The sequence below is a fragment of the Salvelinus fontinalis genome, chromosome 10, assembly GCF_029448725.1.
Source record: "Salvelinus fontinalis isolate EN_2023a chromosome 10, ASM2944872v1, whole genome shotgun sequence".
Lineage (NCBI taxonomy): Eukaryota > Metazoa > Chordata > Actinopteri > Salmoniformes > Salmonidae > Salvelinus > Salvelinus fontinalis.
In genome coordinates, this window is record NC_074674.1 from 4,009,921 (window position 1) to 4,035,010 (window position 25,090).

General features: G+C 45.5%; 1 protein-coding gene across 5 annotated transcripts; it reads right to left on the reverse strand.

Annotated features, from left to right (window-relative positions):
- Positions 1 to 1,233: 1,233 nt before the first annotated feature.
- Positions 1,234 to 25,055, reverse strand: LOC129863430 (nuclear factor related to kappa-B-binding protein-like). Of its 5 annotated transcripts, none has more exons than XM_055935413.1 (26): positions 24,968 to 25,055; positions 24,368 to 24,512; positions 23,995 to 24,196; positions 23,770 to 23,897; positions 23,510 to 23,681; positions 23,277 to 23,381; positions 22,725 to 22,798; positions 22,479 to 22,563; positions 20,513 to 20,705; positions 13,940 to 14,051; positions 13,077 to 13,203; positions 12,882 to 12,959; positions 12,691 to 12,770; positions 12,545 to 12,591; positions 12,353 to 12,413; positions 12,058 to 12,232; positions 11,829 to 11,935; positions 11,614 to 11,737; positions 11,421 to 11,500; positions 8,605 to 8,795; positions 8,251 to 8,503; positions 7,801 to 8,010; positions 6,920 to 7,630; positions 3,497 to 3,603; positions 2,683 to 2,818; positions 1,234 to 2,522 (listed from the first exon to the last, which is right to left on the reverse strand). In XM_055935413.1, the coding sequence occupies exons 2-26, from the start codon at positions 24,491 to 24,493 to the stop codon at positions 2,394 to 2,396; spliced, it is 3,813 nt and encodes a 1,270-aa protein (XP_055791388.1). In that variant the 5' UTR covers positions 24,494 to 24,512; positions 24,968 to 25,055; the 3' UTR covers positions 1,234 to 2,393. The 5 variants fall into 5 exon arrangements, with proteins under 5 accessions (XP_055791388.1, XP_055791389.1, XP_055791385.1 ...); XM_055935414.1 differs by having other exon boundaries at positions 8,605 to 8,792; positions 12,353 to 12,416; XM_055935410.1 differs by having other exon boundaries at positions 12,353 to 12,416.
- Positions 25,056 to 25,090: the final 35 nt, after the last annotated feature.

The window sequence follows — 25,090 nt, forward strand, 5'->3', positions numbered from 1 at the left end:
AGAAGACAAAAAAAATACTTCGCTTGGGAAGCAATCTAATTCTGTCACTATCAATTGATTAAGCTATTCACTTTCTGTACAATAAAATATGTTTAAACCCAGACAGCTTTTAGGGAAGCACTTACGACCTTCTCTCACTGGGTTAAGCCATGGAGGAAGAGTAGCCAGCAGTTAAATCTTACATTTTTCTGCGTCAGTAGGCCTACTCTGTCTGGGGTGGAAAGGTAGACCTACTCTGTCTGGGGTGGAAAGGTAGGCCTACCCTGTCTGGGATGGAAAGGTAGGCCTACTCTGTCTGGGGTGGAAAGGTAGGTCTACTCTGTCTGGGATGGAAAGGTAGGCCTACTCTGTCTGGGGTGGAAAGGTAGGCCTACCCTGTCTGGGATGGAAAGGTAGGTCTACTCTGTCTGGGATGGAAAGGTAGGCCTACTCTGTCTGGGATGGAAAGGTAGGCCTACCCTGTCTGGGATGGAAAGGTAGGTCTACTCTGTCTGGGATGGAAAGGTAGGCCTACTCTGTCTGGGGTGGAAAGGTATACCTACTCTGTCTGGGGTGGAAAGGTAGGCCTACTCTGTCTGGGGTGGAAAGGTAGGCCTACTCTGTCTGGGGTGGAAAGGTAGGCCTACTCTGTCTGTGATGGAAAGGTAGGACTATGTCTGGGATGGAAAGGTAGACCTACTCTGTCTGGGGTGAAAAGGTAGGCCTACTCTGTCTGGGGTGGAAAGGTAGACCTACTCTGTCTGGGGTGGAAAGGTAGACCTACTCTGTCTGGGGTGGAAAGGTAGGACTACACTGTCTGGGGTGGAAAGGTAGGACTACACTGTCTGGGGTGGAAAGGTAGGTCTACTCTGTCTGGGATGGAAAGGTAGACCTACTCTGTCTGGGGTGGAAAGGTAGACCTACTCTGTCTGGGGTGAAAAGGTAGGCCTACTCTGTCTGGGGTGGAAAGGTAGGACTACGCTGTCTTGGATGGAAAGGTAGACCTACTCTGTCTGGGATGGAAAGGTAGACCTACTCTGTCTGGGATGGAAAGGTAGGCCTACTCTGTCTGGGATGGAAAGGTAGGCCTACTCTGTCTGGGGGGGAAAGGTAGGACTACACTGTCTGGGGGGGAAAGGTAGGACTACACTGTCTGGGGGGGAAAGGTAGGACTACACTGTCTGGGGTGGAAAGGTAGGACTACACTGTCTGGGGTGGAAAGGTAGACCTACTCTGTCTGGGATGGAAAGGTAGGCCTACTCTGTCTGGGATGGAAAGGTAGGACTACACTGTCTGGGGGGGAAAGGTAGGATTACTCTGTCTGGGATGGAAAGGTAGACCTACTCTGTCTGGGATGGAAAGGTAGACCTACTCTGTCTGGGATGGAAAGGTAGGCCTACTCTGTCTGGGATGGAAAGGTAGGCCTACTCTGTCTGGGATGGAAAGGTAGGCCTACTCTGTCTGGGGGGGAAAGGTAGGCCTACTCTGTCTGGGGGGGAAAGGTAGGCCTACTCTGTCTGGGATGGAAAGGTAGGCCTACTCTGTCTGGGATGGAAAGGTAGGCCTAACTTTTGAAAGTACCATGTTCAGATTCATAATGACATCTCAGATGTAATTATTTGCAAACAGGGCCAGTGTCGTTGCAAACAAGACACACTGATTTGACATTGGAGAAATATGACAAGACGAACAGATAGGCCTCTCTCTCTGTCCCTTCGTTTGGTAATTTGTGTGGCATTAAAAAAATATTGTAATATGTAAAATGACGTAGAACTGCATGACATGATACTAGATTCATGCAATGTTTTTACTATAAAGCAGATCTTTCCACCCCTGCTCTTGTTCACATTGGTCTGCGAACCCACAACCTTCTGGCCCACAGCCATGTGCGCTCTCAAAAGTCCTTTGTTGCCATGTAATGCTTACAGGACGAAGAACAGTTTGTAAAACTGCATATGTAAGGCTCTGGTCTGTCCCAGAAGTGAGTCTAAACGCTAGACGTACTCTGCTATCCACTTAGGTTTATTATTAGTGTGTTCAGGGAGGGTTTAGGTCAAATATATTTTGCTGGAGGGAGGGCCATTCATTTTCATTTCAAAGAGGTCCAATTTTCTCCATGTAACTCTTATTATAAATAACAATTACTCCCTAAATGCAGGCTATTTCATTAGTGTTGCTGAAACTTAGCCTTGCACAACAGATATGTCAGGTGAAACCACTGTCTATAAATGGTCTAGTGATATGCTGTCCTGGGATTACTCCTGTGTTCATCTGCTGCCAGATTACTCCTGTGTTCATCTCCAGACATCCGTCCTAAACATTGAGAGAGCAGAGTTGGGCTATGGCTACTAAGCATCACCTGCCTCTGGAGCGGTGGCACTGCACAGAGCAGTAGCTGGCTTAGGGAATGCGTGTCACTGTGCTGGTGGTGGCGGGTCCGGGGCCCGTTTGGGTGAGGGTGCGGTGGTGACTACGACAGTGGACATTGACTTGGGGGAGCCTGCTGCAGAGCGCTGCTGGGCTGGCACCGTCTGGATCCGCACCTGGAGGAGACAGATACATCAGCCACTCCTACCAACTACTATACCTGATGGGTCAGGAGTTCCCCCATCACATGGTTAGGAACAATTCTTGTCCTGCAACAGAATGTAGTTTGTTTGGGAGCTGGGTGAGTAACGGATAACAGGTGAGCTGCTGACTGACCTGTGTGGCCTGTCCCTGCTGCTGCAACTGCTGTAACTGTTGAGCCGTGACAAAGCTGACTGGCTTGTTCCCAGCTATCAGCTTGGTACCGGCAGGCATGGTGGTGAGGATGATGTTCCTGCCCAGACTGCTGATACTGCACCGACCATATACATACACAGTGAGCTACAAAAGTATTGGGACAGTGAAAATGTTTTGGTTGTATTGGCTCTGTACTACAGCACTTCTGAAATGACTGAGGTTAAAGTGCAGACTGTCAGCTTTAATTTGAGGGCATTTTCATCCATATATCCAACAATTACAGCACTTTTTGTACATAGTCCCCCCATGTTAGGGGACCAAAAGTATTGGGACAAATTCACACATCCTGAATGAATCGTGAATAATGATGAGTGAGAAAGTTAGAGGCATAAATATCATACCCCCCCAAAAAATGCTAAACTCCCCTGTTATTGGTAATGGTGAAAGGTTAGCATGTGTTGGGGGTATGTTATTTGTGCGTCTAACTTTCTCACTCATCATTATAGACGATTAATTCAGGACATCTGTAATTATGGTAACATCCACATTAATGTAGACGTGTTTAGAAACACATTCTATTCATTTTGCTTCATAGGATGCTGCGTTTTGCATCCTATGATAATCAATAATAATTCAACATAATTTGGGAATGATTTGTGTATTTTTAAAGTTACATATCTTCAAAACTTGATTGCTGACAAGCAAAACATTTTGGGACTATGTCAACAATGGACTAAAAGATAGTTTTGGGGTAGAGTTTTCCTTTAAGGCTGAACTGAACATGAGGACTCACTTGGTACTGAGGTTTCCTTTCAGTATGGGCGTGGTCATCACACTCTTACTTTTCAGTGGTTGGCTGAGGACAGACAGAGGCACTGTGAACCGTGCTGGTAACTTCCCCTGGGGAAATAAAAGAGGGAGACAATCATTGGATGATCCTTTAAAAGGTGGGGTGGTGGGGGCTATAGAGAATGGGGCTATAGAGAATGGGGCTATAGAGAATGGGGCTATAGAGAATGGGGCTATAGAGAATGGGGCTATAGAGAATGCGGCTATATAGAATGGGGCTATCGAGTCTATCGAGAATGGGGCTATCGAGAATGGGGCTATCGAGAATGGGGCTATCGAGAATGGGGCTATCGAGAATGGGGCTATCGAGAATGGGGCTATCGAGAATGGGGCTATCGAGAATGGGGCTATCGAGAATGGGGCTATCGAGAATGGGGCTATATAGAATGTGGCTATAGAATGTGGCTATCGAGGCTATCGAGAATGGGGCTATCGAGAATGGGGCTATCGAGAATGGGGCTATCGAGAATGGGGCTATATAGAATGTGGCGATCGAGAATGTGGCTATAGAGAATGTGGCTATCGAGAATGTGGCTATATAGAATGGGGCTATCGAGAATGTGGCTATATAGAATGTGGCTATAGAGAATGTGGCTATAGAGATTGTGGCTATATAGAATGTGGCTATATAGAATGTGGCTATAGAGAATGTGGCTATGTAGAATGTGGCTATAGAGAATGGGGCTATAGAGAATGGGGCTATAGAGAATGTGGCTATCGAGAATGTGTTACGTTCCCCAGTTTCTGTGTTCTGTTTTGTATTTGAGTGTGTGTTTCAGGAGATGGCTTCCTGAAGTACTCCCCAACCAGCTGATTGGTCAACCCCAGGCTAATTGGTGATTGGAGCTGACCCCGCCCCCTCGTCAAGAAGCAGCTGACTCTAATCACCATTGCCACCTGAAGATAAAAGCCAGTGTTCTGCCCAGGATTGAGAGAGAGATGAGATAAGGAGTAGAGATTTGGAGAGGAGAGAGATGAGATAAGGAGTAGAGATTTGGAGAGGAGAGAGATGAGATAAGGAGTAGAGATTTGGAGAGGAGAGAGATGAGATAAGGAGTAGAGATTTGGAGATTGAGAGAGAGAAATTAGATTGTGATATAGTGTTGGTTGTGTATCAGAAAGTTTGGTATGTACTGTTGTTGTTGGTAGCAGTTTTTCTATGTCCTGTGTTTGAGTGTTTGTGAAATCATTAATAATTACTCTGTTTCATTTGTTCCCAGGGGGGAAGGAGAAGGCACTTTGGGAGTGCTTAGGCAAGAGGCCCGCGGGCATACATATACCCGTAGTATATTTACTGTCTAGGCACACTAGGTAAGACCTGGGCGGACCACCCCCTGTATTTTGGTTAGGGCACCATTCGGTGTTAAGTGGGTAGGCAGGTTAGATAGGAGAGGGGGAACTTTGATATTTACTTTCTTTGCTTTGGTTCCGTCCAGCCCCTTTTCCCCATATTACCGTGTAAGAAAATAAATTCTAGTAAACGGTAAATTCTGCTTTTGTGTCATCCTTACTCGCACCTACAGTCCATACCTCTTGAACTTCAGAGAGTTGAGTTGTAGCAGGGAGTTGCGTTCCCTCTTCTCAGAGGCGTGCGTAACAAATGTGGCTATATAGAATGGGGCTATAGAGAATGGGGCTATAGAGAATGTGGCTATAGAGAATGTGGCTATAGAGAATGTGGCTATAGAGAATGTGGCTATAGAGAATGTGGCTATATAGAATGGGGCTATATAGAATGGGGCTATAGAGAATGCGGCTATATAGAATGTGGCTATCGAGGCTATCGAGAATGGGGCTATCGAGAATGGGGCTATCGAGAATGGGGCTATCGAGGCTATCGAGAATGGGGCTATCGAGGCTATCGAGAATGGGGCTATCGAAGCTATCGAGAATGGGGCTATCGAGGCTATCGGGGCTATCGAGGCTATCGGGGCTATCGAGGCTATCGGGGCTATCGAGGCTATCGGGGCTATCGAGGCTATCGGGGCTATCGGGGCTATCGGGGCTATCGAGAATGGGGCTATCGAGGCTATCGAGAATGGGGCTATCGAGGCTATCGAGAATGGGGCTATCGAGGCTATCGAGAATGGGGCTATCGAGGCTATCGAGAATGGGGCTATCGAGGCTATCGAGAATGGGGCTATCGAGGCTATCGAGAATGGGGCTATCGAGGCTATCGAGAATGGGGCTATCGAGGCTATCGAGAATGGGGCTATCGAGGCTATCGAGAATGGGGCTATCGAGGCTATCGAGAATGGGGCTATCGAGGCTATCGAGAATGGGGCTATCGAGGCTATCGAGAATGGGGCTATCGAGGCTATCGAGAATGGGGCTATCGAGGCTATCGAGAATGGGGCTATCGAGGCTATCGAGAATGGGGCTATCGAGGCTATCGAGAATGGGGCTATCGAGGCTATCGAGAATGGGGCTATCGAGGCTATCGAGAATGGGGCTATCGAGGCTATCGAGAATGGGGCTATCGAGGCTATCGAGAATGGGGCTATCGAGGCTATCGAGAATGGGGCTATCGAGGCTATCGAGAATGGGGCTATCGAGGCTATCGAGAATGGGGCTATCGAGGCTATCGAGAATGGGGCTATCGAGGCTATCGAGAATGGGGCTATCGAGAATGGGGCTATCGAGGCTATCGAGAATGGGGCTATCGAGGCTATCGAGAATGGGGCTATCGAGGCTATCGAGAATGGGGCTATCGAGGCTATCGAGAATGGGGCTATCGAGGCTATCGAGAATGGGGCTATCGAGGCTATCGAGAATGGGGCTATCGAGGCTATCGAGAATGGGGCTATCGAGGCTATCGAGAATGGGGCTATCGAGGCTATCGAGAATGGGGCTATCGAGGCTATCGAGAATGGGGCTATCGAGGCTATCGAGAATGGGGCTATCGAGGCTATCGAGAATGGGGCTATCGAGGCTATCGAGAATGGGGCTATCGAGGCTATCGAGAATGGGGCTATCGAGGCTATCGAGAATGGGGCTATCGAGGCTATCGAGAATGGGGCTATCGAGGCTATCGAGAATGGGGCTATAGAGATTGTGGCTATAGAGATTGGGGCTATAGAGATTGTGGCTATAGAGATTGTGGCTATCGAGAATGGGGCAATATAGAATGTGGCTATCTAGAATGGGGCAATATAGAATGTGGCTATCTAGAATGTGGCTATAGAGAATGGGGCTATATAGAATGTCTTGAAAATAAGAGAGATCCCACATTAGCCCTCCCAACAGAGGCAGAGAAGGTGTCTGGATAAAGAATTGCTACACTCCTGTTATTACACAACCATCCTGAATCCCACAGTAGATATAAGAGGGGAGTTAATGGTGATGTTGATGAAGCTGTGGGTCTTACTGGTTGTGTGGACACCACTGTGGCTGTGACGGGGACCTGGCGGACAGTAGATGTGGCTGTTCCCAGAGTCAGGGAGCCTGAGGCAGAAGAGCCTACCGTCACCCCTTTAGCTCCGGCCAGTACGCTGGTGGCTATGGTGACAGTGGCGGCTCCAGTGGAGACTGGTTTGCTGCCAGTGGTGGTAGTCATGGTGATGGTTTGGCCCTGTTTCTGTGGGATGATCCCGAGGCCGGGCATGATCCGTATGGTGGTGCTACTCTTCGAGTCAGACGAGGAGACGGTGGAGAAGGTTCTGGTCTTCTGCTCGGCCATAGTGACTGCTAGGGTGGGCATCAGGCGGATCGTGTCCCCTGCAGCCTTCAACAGGGTGGTGGTGCCAGCAGAGGCCTTGCTGGTCCGGACTTCACCCGAGGAGGAGGCTGGGCTGGAGGTGGAGTGGGGTGGAGTTACATGGAGAGTAGCAGATATGCTCTTGGTAGTGGCAGTGCCTAACATGTCGGGGGTGAGTTTGACGGTGGTGAGAGGGGACTTAGTTAGGGTGGCCATCATGTCAGGAGTGATCCGCAGCACCGTCTGTCCTTTAGAGTCTGTGGTGATGGAGGAGGGGGGCAGGCGGAGCACATCCTTGCCCTGGATGCGAAGATTGGTAGCCGTTATTGGAAGACCCGGTCTACCTTGAGACTTTATGCCCAACTGGCCTGTGATAGCCACCTTTAGAGAGATAAATTACATGAGAATAAAACATACAGGAAATACTCTGACAAATGAAAAAACAAATCTCTTTCATGAACACATTACAGCGAAACTATAAATATCTTAAACCTTATTTACATGTAAATCCTTAAATGCCTCCTAATGAACTGTAATAACTTCCTGTTCACCTGTTTGATGATGTTCTGGCTGGTGACTCCCTGTCGGACAGCGGGGGAGGTAGGGTTGTGTGCTGGGCTGCCAGGGGACGCAGTCTGAGGTTTGAGTACAGTAACAGCAGTGGTCAGGCCTGACACTGACAGGGTTGTCTGCCCTCTGGACGCCTGCACCTGGATGGGGCTACCAGCAGACTGGGTCCTCAGTGGTAATGACACCACAGCCTGCTCAGTTAGGGTGGAGAGAGGAGAAACACAACCCTTCAATCACATGCACCAGTGTATTACAGCAACACATGCCTCTTATCTGTGGTTCAAGACCATGTCTGATTAATACAGTTAAATATGGTGCAAATTCCAGGTAAATGTTTTTAACTCAAAATCGATGTAACACCGAAGAGACTCAGTTCTCTGGATAGTAAGCATTGCATTGTTTTGTGGGTAACAGAATAGTCAGTGATTAACCTGCGTGATGCCCTTGGTTCCCATGGTGACTGGCACTCTGATTTGATGAGGGGTTTGGTGCAGCAGCGTGGCATGCTGTCCTCCTGCTGTCTGGGAAGAAACCACTCGTACCTGTGGGAGAGAGCCTGACTGGTGGCCCACTACCCTGGCTGTGTGTTGGGAGGTAGCTGGCTGAGAGACCTGGGAGCCAGACTGGCTGCTGGACAACAGGGTCCCCAGCTGGGGCATGGGGGGAGGAGACACCAGTAGAACACTAAGGGTGAAGAGAGCAGTGCATTAGTATTAACATAACATAAAGAAGTTCTATAATTGAGCCTGATAAGAGTTCATCCATGGTATCTGGGTTATACTGACCCAGGACTGGTCTTGACTGAATCTGGGATCCCAGCTTTGGTGGGGGTTGTGGCTACAGGGGCGAGGGGTGATTTGGGGGTTCCAGGGGTGCTGGTAGTGGGGGTGGTCGGAGTTGGGGACATGGGACCCCCCACATCACTTGCTTCCAGGCCTCCAGGGGTCTTCCCACCCCCCTCCTTACTTCCAGACTTCTATAACACACAGGGTGCATAGTCACCATCAACACATACCACAACCATGACATACAGTTACAGCCAGTTATATTGGCATCATTGCCAATATAAAAACAGCTTTTATCTCGAGGCAATCAGAATGTTAAATAGCCATTAATAGCCGGCCTCTGAGCAGTACCCTGCCCTGAACTTAGTGACTGTTACTAGCCGGCTGCCACCCGGTACTCTACCCTGTACCTTAGAGACTGCTGCCCTATGTACATAGTCATTAAACACTGGTCACTTTAATAATATTTTCACACCGTTCCACATACTTTATTCTAGTCAAGGCTCATCCTATATAAATACTTCTGTACACACCTTTTCTATTCATATACTGTCCATGTCTACAGTGCCTTCATAAAGTATTCACACCCCTTTACTTTTTCAGGAGTACACCTTTAAGTTGGATGGACTCACTCTGTGTGCAATAAGTATTTAACATTCTTTTTTTAAATGACTATCTCATCTCTGTACCCCACACGTGTATAATGTTTACATAGCTTTACTCATCTCATATGTATATACTGTATTCTATTCTACTGTATTTTAGTCTATGCCACTCCAACATTGCTCATCCCAATATTTATATATTCCTTAATTCCATTATTTTACTTTTGGATTTGTGTGTATTGTTGTGAATTGTTAGATACTACTGCACTGTTGGAGCTGGAAACACAAGCATTTCGCTAGAACCCGCAACAACATCTACTAAACGTGTATGTGACCAATAAAATGTGATTTGATTTGACATACAATTATCTGAAAGGTCCCTCAGTCGAGCAGCGCATTTCAAACACAGATTCAACAACAAAAACGAAGGAGGTTTCCAATGCCTCGCAAAGAAGGGCACCTATTGCTAGATGGGTAAAAAAATAAAAAAACACAGACATTGAATATTCCTTTGAGCATGGTGAAGTTATGAATTACACTTTGGATGGTGTATCAATACACCCAGTCACTACAAAGATACAGGTATCCTTCCTAACTCAGTTGCCGGAGAGGAAGGAAACCGCTCATCGATGTCACCATGAGGCCAATGGTGACTTTAGAACAGTGTTAGGAGAAAACTGAGGATGGATCAACAACATTGTAGTTATTCCACTATACTAACCTAAATGACAGAGTTAAAAACAGGAAGCTTGTACAGAATAAAAATTTTCCAAAACATGCATCATGTCTTTTTACCTTTATTTAACTAGGCAAGTCAATTAAGAACAAATTCTTATTTACAATGCCGGCCTACCCCAGCCAAACCAAGACGACGATGGGTCAATTGCGCGCCGCCCTATGGGACTCCTAAACATTGCTGCTTGTGATACAGCCTGGATTCGAACCACGATGTCTGTAGTGACGCCTCTAGCACTGAGATGCGGTGCCTTAGACCGCTGCGCCACTCAGGAACCCCAGTCGGGTAAAATGTATGGAGTAAAAAGTACATTATTTTCTTTAGGAATGTAGTGAAGTAAAAGTAGTCAAAAATATAAATAGTAAAGTACAGATACCCTCCAAAACTACTTAAGTAGTACTTTTTACTTAAATACTTTACACCACTGCAAATTTGTGCCTGAAATTTTTGAGAAATGAATGTGTGTGTATGGAACATTTCTGGGATATTTGATTTCAGCTCATGAAACATGGGACCAACACTTTACATGTTGCGTTCATATTTTTGTTCAGTATTTTTGTGAAGAAATAGGGAATTATTTAAGAACAGTGCAAGGGTGCCAATATATTTGGTCGCAACTGTATGTTAGACAACAACAGAGCTCATTCCATAGTAACAGTCTGATCAGCCTATCATCAGGATTCTAGACAAAAATGACAAGTGGTGTAGCAAGACTTTCCACATTCAAAGTTGCAAATTCTCCAGTCTACATACAAGCTGAGAGGGTATGTCAGTGCACAATAGCTGAGAGGGTATGTCAGTGTATATGAGCTGACAGGGTATGTCAGTGTACATTAGCTGAGAGGGTATGTCAGTGTACATTAGCTGAGAGGGTATGTCAGTGTACATGAGCTGACAGGGTATGTCAGTGTACATGAGCTGAGAGGGTATGTCAGTGTACATGAGCTGAGAGGGTATGTCAGTGTACATGAGCTGAGAGGGTATGTCAGTGTACATTAGCTGAGAGGGTATGTCAGTGTACAATAGCTGAGAGGGTATGTCAGTGTACAATAGCTGAGAGGGTATGTCAGTGTACAATAGCTGAGAGGGTATGTCAGTGTACAATAGCTGAGAGGGTATGTCAGTGTACATTAGCTGAGATGGTATGTCAGGGTACATTAGCTGAGAGGGTATGTCAGTGTACATGAGCTGAGAGGGTATGTCAGTGTACATTAGCTGAGAGGGTATGTCAGTGTACAATAGCTGAGAGGGTATGTCAGTGTACATTAGCTGAGAGGGTATGTCAGTGTACATTAGCTGAGAGGGTATGTCAGTGTACAATAGCTGAGAGGGTATGTCAGTGTACATGAGCTGAGAGGGTATGTCAGTGTACATGAGCTGAGAGGGTATGTCAGTGTACAATAGCTGAGAGGGTATAAAACCTCAATTTGTTGGATGTACAGCAATTACAGCAGAGTAGAGGCAGTGGGACTCACAGGCTTAGACGCAGGTTTAGGTTTCTGCTGCAGAGCCTTTCTGGCCTTGGCAGCAGCAGCTTGAGCCTGGTGAATCCTCTCTAGATGAGGACAGAATGATTAGTTGTAACAATGTGCCTGTGGGCTACTGAGGAAAGCAATGTCAACCACATTCAGATCTTATCACTTCCCATTGTTAGAAAGTGCTGCTCACCAAACTCCTCCTGACCGCGGTCGCGGTGCAGGTAGATCCACAGCTTGCGGCCGATGTCATACTTCACACAGGGGTCCTTCTCATAGTGCAGCCTGTCCAGAGCCCCACTCACAACCGTGTTCACCTGCAGGAAACATTACATGAGGTGCAGTGCTCAGTCACAGACAAACAAGGACAGACCGATAACAATAACCCAGTCGCCGTGAGGATCCAACCTGAGCACTGGTGACATCTGGTGCCAGGAATTGAGAGTCCTTGAGCAGCTCACAGATCTCAGCTCTGGTCCCCTCTCCGTTGGGCAGCCGGGCTGCTGCGTCCCGCACTGAGGGAGAGGAGGAGGAGCAGAATAGTCCTATCTAACCTGTGGCTACTGCAACAACACCACATACTGATGGCAGGTGTATACATGACTGTGACTGGTTATATTGAATGGGTCAGTCTTACCCAAGGAGAGGATGGTGACATAAGCTGGGCGGTCGGAGCGCAGCAGAGTGTGTTCTCTGGCTTTGTTGAGAGACATCTCCTTGTCAAAGACCCCCTTAACAGGCCCCACCACAGACTCAAAGCCATGCATTCTGAAGGTGAAGGCTTTGTGTGGCTGGTCATACCGCTGCTGCTCCTGATGATCAAAACAAGAACATGGACGCATAATGATTACAGAGAACACTGTGTGATCGTTGTAAATAATACTCAATACAGAACAAACCCTAGACTAAAAAGGTAGAGACGTGACACGGACCTGCACTTGGAAAACATGCCTCTCGTCTCCTGTGCTGGGCCGCACCACGAAGTCAGTCCAACTGCTTAGTTACAGATAGAACAGCAAACAGTAATTCAATCAAATCTAAATCCCACTATGGCAATAAACACATACACTACCCAAGTCATTCAGAGTAAGAGCATTTGTGAAATGAGTATAGTGGAAACTTACACTCTAGGGGTGGGAGAAGTCATCTCTGTTAGTTCTTCACATTCTGTCTGTAGAGGACATTGTTTTTTTATTCAAGTGTATTAGAGGGAACAGAAAACGACCATACTGACAGAGTAGTGAGAAGTGGAAATGTGTACTTGCAATACCTTGACCACAACCAAGTCCTTGGAGTCGACCCACAGCTGACACAGAGCACTCAAATCCTTCTCTCCATCCTGACTGGGACCTTCGAGACATGAGATCGAGACAAACCTCTATGTCTCAAACTATAATTATTTTTATTTGCAATGTGACAGAATTTGGACAGATCATCTGACAGACAAAAAGGAGATCTTACCAATCCATTTCCATCGCTGTGAGTTTTCCCTGAACGCCACATAGGGAGTGAAGCCACTGGGAAGAACCAACATACCGACTGAGTGAGAGAGAGGAAGACATTGAGCGAAGAAGAGAGAGAGAGAGAGAAGAAAGATGAGAGGATGCTGATATTACTGCTTTAACGATGCAGAGAAGAGGATGTCTGCCTGGTCACCTTTAGTCTCCCCAGCCAGGAAGTGCAGGGCCGGCAGCACCATCTCTGACCAGCAGGAGGCCGAGGAGAACCAGGGGTTCAGGGAACTAGCTGGAGATGTCTGCCACTGTTGGACCTTCTCCTCCAACTAACAACAGGACATACACAAATCATGATATACTCTTAAAGTGTTACAACAGTTCCAATTCAAAGTAACAGTTCAGTTCATCACATACCAACTCAGTGGTCTTGTGGTTAGTGTCCGCCCTAAGTCATACCAAAGACACTAAAAATGGGACCTGATGCAACTCTGCTTGGCACTCGGCAGTAAGGAGATAGATTGTGGGTAAGGCCCTGCGATAGACTAGCGTCCTGTCCACGGGGTGTGCTTGTACATCAAGCTGCCTCACACTACAGAAACAGGAGATAGACTAGCGTCCTGTCCAGGGGGTGTGCTTGTACATCAAGCTGCCTCACGCTACAGAAACAGCAGATAGACTAGCGTCCTGTCTAGGGGGTGTGCTTGTACATCAAGCTGCCTCACGCTACAGAAACAGGAGATAGACTAGCGTCCTGTCCAGGGGGTGTGCTTGTACATCAAGCTGCCTCACGCTACAGAAACAGGAAATAGACTAGCGTCCTGTCCAGGGGGTGTGCTTGTACATCAAGCTGCCTCACGCTACAGAAACAGGAGATAGACTAGCGTCCTGTCCAGGGGGTGTACTTGTACATCAAGCTGCCTCACGCTACAGAAACAGGAAATAGGCTCCTGATCCTATGAGCCTCTCTGCCTCGCTTGTGCAAAGCTTCTTACTGATCACATACGTCACCATGTCGCCAAACCTACTAGCAATATACTTGTGAAGGTATAACTGAGTGAATACCATGGTGGTGCTGGCGAGGCCATCTAGTTTTAGGATGTTCTCCAGCAGGTTGAAGAAGCTCACAGCGATCTCCTCCACCATGACAGGGCTGTTCTGCACCTCCTCCATCGGCCTGCAGAGAGAAAAGTACGGTGTGCAGTGTGCAACTGAATTCATGATAGCATCTAAATATCTGGAGCACAAGAATATCAGTCAAGCTGTCATTTTGCTTCACTCATTGAATGTCATGTTAGAACATCTCTGTTCATACAACAGCATCAATCAATCAAAGGTATTTATAAAGCCCTTTTTACATCAGCCGATGTCACACAGTGCTATTTAGAAACCCAGCCTAAAATCCCAAACAGCAAGCAATGCAGATGTAGAAGCACGGTGGCTAGGAAAAACTCCTAGCCACTCTACTCTACCCTACCCTGCTCTGCTCTACTGCACTGTACTCTACCCTACTCTGCTCAGCTCTACCCTACTCTGCTCTACTGTAGCATGTGATATTTCATTCCTAACATGTCAGGTAAAAGTGCCATCTTTGTGGGATGAGTACATAGACATCGCACTGTTACCAGTGCCTGTAATCTGCTTTGGGTTATTAATCAACCTACAAGGGTGTTTACAAACACAAGATCATCCACATGTATTGATCACATTTTTACTAATACAGTAAAACTTTGTTCTAAAGCTGTATCCGTACCCATTGATCACAATATAGTCCAAACGCTCCAAACGCTGGGCCTAAAATAGTGTATAAGAAATTATTCAAAAGATTTTGACTCTTATGTGGATGATGTTAAAAAATATTTGTTGGTCTGATGTGATAAGGAGCATCCAGACGCTGCACTTGATGAATTTATGAAACTCCTTCCTATTATTGATAAACATGCACCTATTAAGAAACTGACTGTTAGAACTGTTAAGGCTCCTTGGATTGATGAGGAATTGAAAAACTGTATGGCTGAAGCTGAAAGAGATGGGGCAAAAGGAGTGGCTAATAAGTCTGGCTGCACATCTGACTGGTTGATTTACTGCAAATTCAGAAATTACAGTTGAAGTTGGAAGTTTACATACACCTTAGCCAAATACATTTAAACTCAGTTTTTCACAATTCCTGACATTTAGTCCTATTAAAAAGTCCCTGTCTTGGGTCAGTTAGGATCACCACTTTATTTTAATCATGTGAAATGTCAGAATAATAGTAGAGTGAATGATTTATTTCAGCTTTCATTTCTTTCATCACATTCCCAGTAGGTCAGAAGTTTACATACACTCAATTATTATTTGGTAGAATTGCCTTTAAATTGTTTAACTTGGGTCAAACGTTTTGGGTAACCTTCCACAAGCTTCCCACAATAAGTTGGGTGAATTTTGGCCCATTCCTCCTGACAGAGCTGGTGTAACTGAGTCAGGCTTGTAGGCCTCCTTGCTCGCACACACTTTTTCAGTTCTGCCCACACATTTTCTATGGGATTGAGGTCAGGGCTTTGTGATGGCCACTTCAATACCTTGACTTTGTTGTCCTTAAGCAATTTTGCCACATCTTTGGAAGTATGCTTGGGGTCATTGTCCATTTGGAAGACCCATTTGCGACCAATCTTTAACTTCCTGACTGATGTCTTGAGATGTTGCTTCAATATATCCACATAATTTTCCTTTCTCATGATGCCATCTATTTTGTGAAGTGCACCAGTCCCTCCTGCAGCAAAGCACCCCCACAACATGATGCTGCCACCCTGTGCGTCATGGTTGGGATGATGTTCTTCGGCTTGCAAGCCTCACCCTTTTTCCTCCAAACATAACGATGGTCATTATGGCCAAACAGTTCTATTTTTGTTTCATCAGACCAGAGGACATTTCTCCAAAAAGTACAATCTTTGTCCCCATGTGCAGTTGCAAACCGTAGTCTGTCTATTTTATGGCGGTTTTGGAGCAGTGGCTTCTTCCTTGCTGAGCGTTTGGAAATTGCTCCCAAGGATGAACCAGACTTGTGGAGGTCTACAATTTCTTTTCTGAGGTCTTGGCTGATTTCTTTTGATTTTCCCATGATGTCAAGCAAAGAGGCACTGAGTTTGAAGGTAGGCCTTGAAATACATCCACAGGTACACCTCCAATTGACTCAAATTATGTAAATTTACTTATCAGAAGCTTCTAAAGCCATGACACCATTTTCTGGAATTTTCCAAGCTGTTTAAAGGCACAGTCAACTTAGTGTATGTACACATCTGACCCACCGGAATTGTGATACAGTGAGTTATATGTGAAATAATCTGTCTGTAAATAATTGCTTGAAAAATTACTTGTGTCATGCACAAAGTAGATGTCCTAACCGACTTGCCAAAACTATAGTTTGTTAACAAGAAATCTGTGTGGTTGAAAAACAAGTTTTTGAATCCAACCTAAGTGTATTTAAACTTCCGACTTCAACTGTATGCACTAAAACCGAATTTCTTAAGTGCCAAGTTCAGGAAGGTCAGATTGACTGTCAAATGCCTTCTCTGCATCCAATGTCACTAATGCGGTAGGAATATCGGTTTGGGAAGCGAGATGCGGAGTGAAATTCGTTGGGAGATGTGTGTTTGAGCAAATACAATGCTACTTCTCTGGTAACAAATTAACAACAGATTTTCAGCATGCTTATAGAGAAGATTGCGAAAAAGAAATTGAGAAAAAGAAGATTGCGGGAGCTATACTGTTAGAGATCAGTGCAGTCTTTGACTTTATTGAACATAACCTACTGTTGAAAAAACTTGTGTGTTATGGCTTTTCAACCTCTGCCATATCATGGATTCAGAGCTATCCATCTAATAGAATTCAGAGGGTTTTCTTTACAGGAAGCTTCTCTAATGTCTGTGGTGTACCGCAGGACAGCTCTCTAGGCCCTCTACTCTTTTCTATTTTTACTAATGACATGCCACTGGCATTAAACAAAGCATGTGGGGGCCTCCCGGGTGGCGCAGTGGTCTAGGGCACTGCATCGCAGCGCTAGCTGTGCCACCAGAGTCTCTGGGTTCCAGGCTCTGTCGCAGCCGGCTGCGACCGGGGGGTCCGTGGGGCGACGCACAATTGGCCTAGCGTCGTCCGGGTTAGGGAGGGTTTGGCCGGTAGGGATAACCTTGTCTCATCGCGCTCCAGCGACTCCTGTGGCGGGCCGGGCGCAGTGCGCGCTAACCAAGGGGGGCGGGTGCACGGTGTTTCCCCCGCCACATTGGTGCGGCTGGCTTCCGGGTTGGAGGCGCGCTGTGTTAAGAAGCAGTGCGGCTTGGTTGGGTTGTGCTTCGGAGGACGCATGACTTTCGACCTTCGTCTCTCCCGAGCCCGTACGGGAGTTGTAGCGATGAGACAAGATAGTAATTACTAGCGATTGGATACCACGAAAATTGGGGAGAAAAGGGGGTAAAATAAAAAAAATAAAAACAAAAAAAAACAAAGCATGTGTGTCCATGTATGCTGATGATTCAGCCATAAACAGTTAAATGCCACCCTTTTTCCACATTTTGTTACGTTACAGCCTTTTTCTAAAATTGATTAAATACATTTTTTCCCCAATACATCTACACACAATACCCCATAATGACAAAGCAAAAACAGGTTTTTAGAAATGTTTGCAAAATACCTTATTCACATAAGTATTCAGACCCTTTGCTATGAGACTCGAAATTGAGCTCAGGTGCATCCTGCTTCCATTGATAATCTTTGATGTTTCTACAACTTGATTGGAGTCCACCTGTGATAAATTCAATTGATTGGACATGATTTGGAAAGGCACACACAGTTGACAGTGCATGTCAGAGCAAAAAGGGTCAAAACAATTGTCCGTAAAGCTCAGACACAGGATTGTGTCGAGGCACAGATCTGGGGAAGGGTAGCAAAACATTTCTGCAGCATTGAAGGTCCCCAAGAACACTGCTTCTTGACACAATGCCCACTTAACCCGGAAGCCAGCCGCACCAATGTGTCGGAGGAAACATAGTGCACCTGGTGACCGTGTCAGCGTGCCCGGCCCGCCACAGGAGTTGCTAGTGCGCGATGGGACAAGGACATCCCTGCCAGCCAAACCCTCCACAATCCCGGACGGCGCTGGGCCAATTGTGAGCCGACCCATGGGTCCCTGGTCGCGGCTGGCGGCGACAGAGCCTGGACTCGAACCCAGAATCTCTAGTGGCACAGCTAGCACTGCGATGCAGTGCCTTAGATCACTGCGCCACTCGGGAGGCCGTGGCCTCCATCATTCTTAAATGGCAGAAATTTGGAACCACCAAGACTCTTCCTAGAGCTGGCTGACCAGCCAAACTGAGCAATCAGGGGGAGAAGGGCCTTGGTCAGGGAGGTGACCAAGAACCCAATGGTCACTCTGACAGAGCTCCAGAGTTCTTCTGTGATGATGGGAGAACCTTCCAGGACAACCATCTCTGAAGCTCTCCACCATTCAGGCTTTTATGGTAGAGTGGCTGGACAGAAGCCACTCCTCAGTAAAAGGCACATGACAGCCCGCTTGGAGTTTGCCAAAAGGCACCTAAAGGACTCTCAGACCATGAGAAACAAGATTCTCTGGTCTGATGAAACCAAGATTAAACTCTTTGGCCTGAATGCCAAGCATCACGTCTAGAGGAAACCAGGCACTATACCTACGTTGATGCATGGTGGTGGCAGCATCATGCTGTGGGGATGTTTTTCAGCGGCAGGGTCTGGGAGACTAGTCAGAATCGAGGGAAAGATGAACGGAGCAAAGTACAGAGATCCTTGATGAAAACCTGTTCCAGAGCGCTCAGGACCTCAGACTGGGGCGAAGGTTAACATTCCAACAGGACAATGACTCTAAGAACACAGCCAACATAACGCAGGAGTGGCTTTGGGACAAGTCTCTGAATGTCCTTGAGTCACCCAGCCAGAGCCCGGACTTGAACCGATCGAACATCATTGGAGACCTGAAAATAGCTGTGCAGCGACACTCCCCATCCAACCTGACAGAGCTTGAGAGGATCTGCAGAGAAGAATGGAAGAAACTCCCCGAATACAGGTGTGCCAAGCCTGTAGCGTCATACCCAAGAAGACTCAAGGCTGTAATGCTGCCAAAGGTGCTTCAACAAAGTAATACATTTGCAAAAAAATTCTAAAAACCTGTTTTTGCTTTGTCATTATGAGGTATTGTGTGTAGATTGATTAGGGGAATTTTTTGGGGTCAATTTTAGAAGAAGGTTGTAACGTAACAAAATGTGTAAGAAGTCAAGGGGTCTGAATACTTTTCGAATGCACTTTACACATCAACAACCACAGCTAATGAAGTTACTTAAACCCTTAACAAAGAGTTGCAGTCTGTTTGGAATGGGTGACCAGTACTAAATTGGTCCTGAACATCTCTAAAACTAAGAGCATTGTATTTGGTACAAATCATTCCCTAAGTTCTATACCTCAGCTGAATCTGGTAATGAATGGTATGGCTGTTGATATTTCTTGTTTTCATAAGAAACATTCATTTGTTATATCTGGAGTATTTCTCCTGTCTTATCTGGTGTCCTGTGTGAATTTAAGTATGCTCCCTCTAATTCTCTTCCTCTCCCTCTCCCTCCCCTCCCTGAGGAACTGAGCCCTGGGACCATGCCTCAGGACTCCCTGGCCTGATGACTTCTTGCTGTCCCCAGTCCACCTGGTCGTGCTGCTGCTCCAGTTTCGACTGTTCTGCCTGTGGCTATGGAACCCTGACCTGTTCACAGGACGTGCTACCTTGTCCCGGACCTGCTGTCTCTCTCTACCACACCTGCTGTCTCTAACTCTGAATGCTCGGCTATGAAAAGCCAACTGACATTTGAGGTGCTGACCTGTTGCACCCTCTACAACCACTGTGATTATTATTATTTGACCCTGCTGGTCATCTATGAATGTTTGAACATCTTGGCCATGTTCTGTTATAATTTCCACCTGGCACAGCCAGAAGAGGACTGGCCACCCCTGGTTCCTCTCTAGGTTTCTTCCTAGGTTCCTGCCTTTCTAGGGAGTTTTTCCTAGCCACCGTGCTTCTACATCTACATTGCTTGCTGTTTGGGGTTTAGGCTGGGTTTCTGTATAGCACTTCATGACATTGACTGATGTAAGAATGGCTTTATATGGAACTCCCTTCCATCTTATATAGCTAAAGTGAACAGCAAACCTAGTTTCAAAAAACACATAACGTAAGACCTCTCCCCCATGTGACCTACTTGTTGTGTGCATGTACTGACATGTATATGTAACTGATAGATGCACACACATACTACATGCTAATGTTTTAAATGTATGTCAATTGTAAAGTATTTTGTCTGTAATGTCTTCTTCATTATGTCGGACCCCAGTCAGACTAGCTGTTGCCATTGGCGTCAGGGAATGGGGATCCTAATTAATTAAATCAAATCTCCTGTAACCCTTTAAAAAAAATGTATTTTAGGCTATAGATGCCAGGACAGTGATGTTTTGCTAACCATAGAGGGGTTGGTTGTTTAGCAACAAAACCTACGCGTGCTTAACTATGTGGCAAAACAGATGGTGTTGGCTTAGATTGTTGACAACATGTAAACTATATTTCTAATGAATCAAATCAAATCGACTCACTCTTCCTTGACACTGGGCAGTGGAGTGACTGGGGTCTCAGGCAGAGCAGCTGTGATGTTAACTGATGGAGCTGGGGCTTCTGAAGGCATCAGAGCCTCACAGGGATCCTCAGACTCCACTTTAATTGTCCTCATCTTCTTCTTTCTCCTCTCCTCCCTCATCTTCCTCTTGGGCAGAGCCAGGTCAAACAGTGCTAGATCATAGAAGATACTAGTTAAGAATGTTTCTACACTAGTTGTGCCTTACATCATTCAGAGGATCTAATTGAATCTAGCTACATATACTACAAACCAAAAGTATGTGGACACCCTTTGAAATTAGTTTATTCGGCTATTTCAGCCACACCTGTTGCTGACAGGTGTATAAAATCGAGCACACAGCCATAGACAAACATTTAGCAGTAGAATGGCCTGTATTGAAGAGTTCAGTGACTTTCAACGTGGCACCGCCATAGGATGCCACCTTTCCAACAAGTCAGTTCATCAAATTTCTGCCCTGCTAGAGCTGCCCCGGTCAACTGTAAGTGCTGTTATTGTGAAGTGGAAACATCTAGGAGCAACAATGGCTCAGCCGCAAATTGGTAGGCCACACAAGCTCACAGAACGGGACCGCCGAGTGCATAGCGCCCAAAAACTGTCTGTCCTCAGTTGCAACACTCACTACCGAGTTCCAAACTGCCTCTGGAAGAAACATCAGCAAAATAACTTCATCGGGAGCTTCATGAAACGGGTTTTCATGGCTGAGCAGCCGTACAAGTCGGCTGGAAACGTGAAAAGCTTGCCACCATTGGACTCTGGAGCAGTGGAAATTCTGGAAAATCTTAACATTACAGCATAAAATGATTCTAGACGATTCTCTGCTTCCAAATTTGTGGCAACAGTTTGGGGAAGGCCCTTTCCTCTTTCAGCATGACAATGCCCCCATGCACAAAGAGAGGTCCATACAAAAATAGTTTCTCAATATCGGTGTGGAAGAACTTGACAGGCCTGCACAGAGCCCTGACCTGAAATCCATCGAACAACTTTCGGATGAATTGGAACACCGACTGCGAGCCAGGCCACATCAGTGCCCGACCTCACTAAATGCTCCTGTGGCTGAATGGAAGCAAGTCCCGCAGCAATGTTCCAACGTCAAGTTGATAAGGGAATTATATGCTTAAAGGTAATTACTAAACAAATTCCACCCTGAAACGTAATTATGACATGATGTAACAGATATAATGAATAATTAGACAAACGTAACTATTAGTGATTATTAGTTTATGTAGCATGTATAATGAATAATTAAAGTACTAAACGTAAGTTCAATAAGGTTCAGTAGAGACATGTGAGGGAGAGAAAGGTGTGTGTGTGTGTGTCCAAGAAAATACCGAGAACAATTCAACTGTGTTTCAACTGGCTAGAACTCTGAGAAACTTATGATAGGACAGGGAGTCCTTCTCAAGGTTCCTCTAATCTCAGGGGAATGGAACTGTCGGCTGGGTAGTGATAAACAGTGGTGAGAACACACCTACTGTTCGTGTGTATATATGTGCGTAGGATATCTACTGTTTGTGTGGAGGTATGTGCGTGAGTAAGGAGCAAGTTATAAAATGGATGTCTTTGTATTATGGACTTCAGAGCGCTCTCGTGAATAAACTATACGAACCTTTTGCATAAGCTGACTCTTTGCCTAATTATTATTAAACCCATGGTCTTACAAACCTCTGGGATTGGTCAAAGCTATTGATGTTAGTTATTATTATTGGGATTGAAAATTCTCGTGACACAAGTGGAAAGCCTCCCCAGAAGGGTGGAGGCTGTTATAGCAGCAAAAGGGGGGACCAACTCCATTTTAATGCCCATGATTTTGGAATGAGATGTTTGACGAGCAATTGTCCACATACTTTTGGCCAAGTAGTGCATGATTAATTTGGCTTTATGATTATGAATTTGGTGTTTTGGTTATAGACTTGACTTGTACTCACTCATCATGGAGCCTTTACGACCTATGTTCACTCTAGACATCATGTCACCCAGGCGGATGTCAGAAGTCATCAAGTCTGGATGATCCTGTGCAAATAAGAAGGACTAGAATTAGGATACAAGGAAATGTTGTACAAGATGGTATTAGGTAGATAAACAGTGTCCCCAATTTCCATTCACACCTTGATTTTATGAATAGCACAATTCTCTGCTGTTTTTGTGAATGGAGAAGCATAGAAGAAACTAACCGGTTGTCGTCTCCTCTTCTCTCTATGTCTCCGTAGCATGGCTCTCATGTCCTTCTCTCCCAGTTCTTGCTTATCTGTGTAAGCAGGCACCACATATCTTCAATCACTACATCTGCAGAGTCTTTATGTACATTACAGCAGTAGGGCTGGGAATTGCCAGGGACCTCACGATTCAATATTATCACGATACTTAGGTGCCGATACGATATGTATTGCGATTCGATGTTCAAAACATATTGTTCACTATATGTCTGCTGGGTTAGGGTTAGAGAGCAAGAGAACTCAAGTTTTGATCAATCATGGAAATACAAGTGCTGAAAACATGTTGGCTCACTATTTAAAAAGAAAATGGAGAACAAGCTATAGGACGAAAAATACCGGAGTTTTGGCACAGTTACAGCTGACTAGCGCAAGATAGTGCTATCTAGCAAAATCGATACTTGGAAGTCAAAGTATCAATTTAATATCGTCCAAAACAATATTGAGATATGTAACCATAAATGTTTTTCCTCAATCATTATACAGTAGCTGTATAGATCTACTGTAACTGACCAGTGGTCTTCATGTCCTGGGTGGAGAGACTGGGCAAAACCCTGACAGAGACTGTGGGCGTTGGAGAGGAAGGAGATTGAGGTGTTGGCAGCCAAGAGGCTGTATCTGCAAATACAATGCAAAGGACACGTATGTGACATAGAGAAAACATTGAAAGATGAATTCTGACACTTATTCAATGCTGCTAAATGCAATTACATTTCAACATTCTAGGCTGATGAAAGCAGACTCACCATCATCGTCGGATGAGGCATTGCTGTCTCCACACTCAGTTTTAACTTCCCTCAGTATCCGGCACACTCTTCCTCTGACCCTCTGTTCCTGCACCTCACCGTGTGTCTGGGTGGGATACTTTCTGTTCACCGCAATGTCAGGGCCACTGCGTACAGCCAACTCTAGCAGTTCCTAAACACACAGAAATTATATACGTGAACATACTGAGAAAGGCCATTCACCTTGTTCTTGAGAATGAAGCTTGAAGATATATGCATACCTTTCTAGAGACCAGGATCTGTTTAAGGAGTTTGTGGTAGTACTGCTGCAACGAGTTCAGCTGACGTTTTTTCTGGGACTTGGCACACAGTTGTCTGTACTTAACCACTTCTGGATTGAAATGGCCATCTGGGGAGAGCACAGTGGTACACGATATCACTGATATGCCATAAACAGTCCAAAAACGTACTCAAAATCAAGCCGTTTGAGAGAGGCGGAATGTTACCTTGGAACAGTTTCTGTGCAAGGTGCAAGGGGTTTCCGAAGCAGAAGTTCTGTTTGTTGAAGAGTTTGCTGATGGTGCTGTCCTGCTCACTAGTGTTGTCTTCTTGAAAGTGTGGTAACAGTAGACGGAGATGTTGCCTCTGGTCATCTGTCAGTACTTCAGACCAGGTGCTTTCACTCAGCACAGAGAAGAAGATTTCAGGCTGTTTGCCCAACAAAAACAAAACAAAATATATAAACAGAACTGTAAATGCAACAATCAATATACAGTACACCTTTATATATACTGTCTATGCAGTGTACACAATGGATAAACAGCATATGATAAAGTTAACACAGAAATCATTTGCAGTATGCTATTATTAGCTACTCACATCCTCAAGCAGGTCTTCTGGAAGACTCACTTGACAGTTTCCCAACATGCACTCTTCAGTGATGCGCCCATCATTGCCCTCCCCTGGGTCTAGGGGGTCGGTCAGCATGTGATCAAGGGCATCCATTCTGATCTTCCTTCACAATCTGAAGAAAAAAAATGAATTGCATTGGTAGCTACAGTAACGTTCGCTATCTAACGAAAATCACTAGTCCATTGGCGTTGTTAGCTAGGTAGCTAACGTAAAATAGAACAGTTTAGTCTGCATTTCTACAGAAAACATTATCGATCTTGTTAGATGGCTAACTAGATATTACATTATCATGTCTAGGATGAAATACAAACCAAAAACACATGTCAACGTGAGCTACTAGCTAAATTATGCTAGCCAGCTACCTAAGGCAAGATAACTACACCAGGAAAGATACGATTCAATTAAGTATTCTGCGCACTTTGGATATGATTATCTAGTTAGCAATGTGAGCTTAAACAATAGATAACTAGTTTAGCTAACAAAGCCAAAATTACCTAATTTACCAGAAAATAGAGCACACTGGACATCGGATAAAAGACTCAGAGGGGAATCATAACAACGACGTACCAATACGGTTTCCGTCCCGTCCGCTAAGTCTACCGTGAGTACTTCCAATTTCCTCGATTCTGGTTGCATTCGATGCACGAAATGTTCAGCGATGATTAAAACAAGTTCTTTAGATAATACACA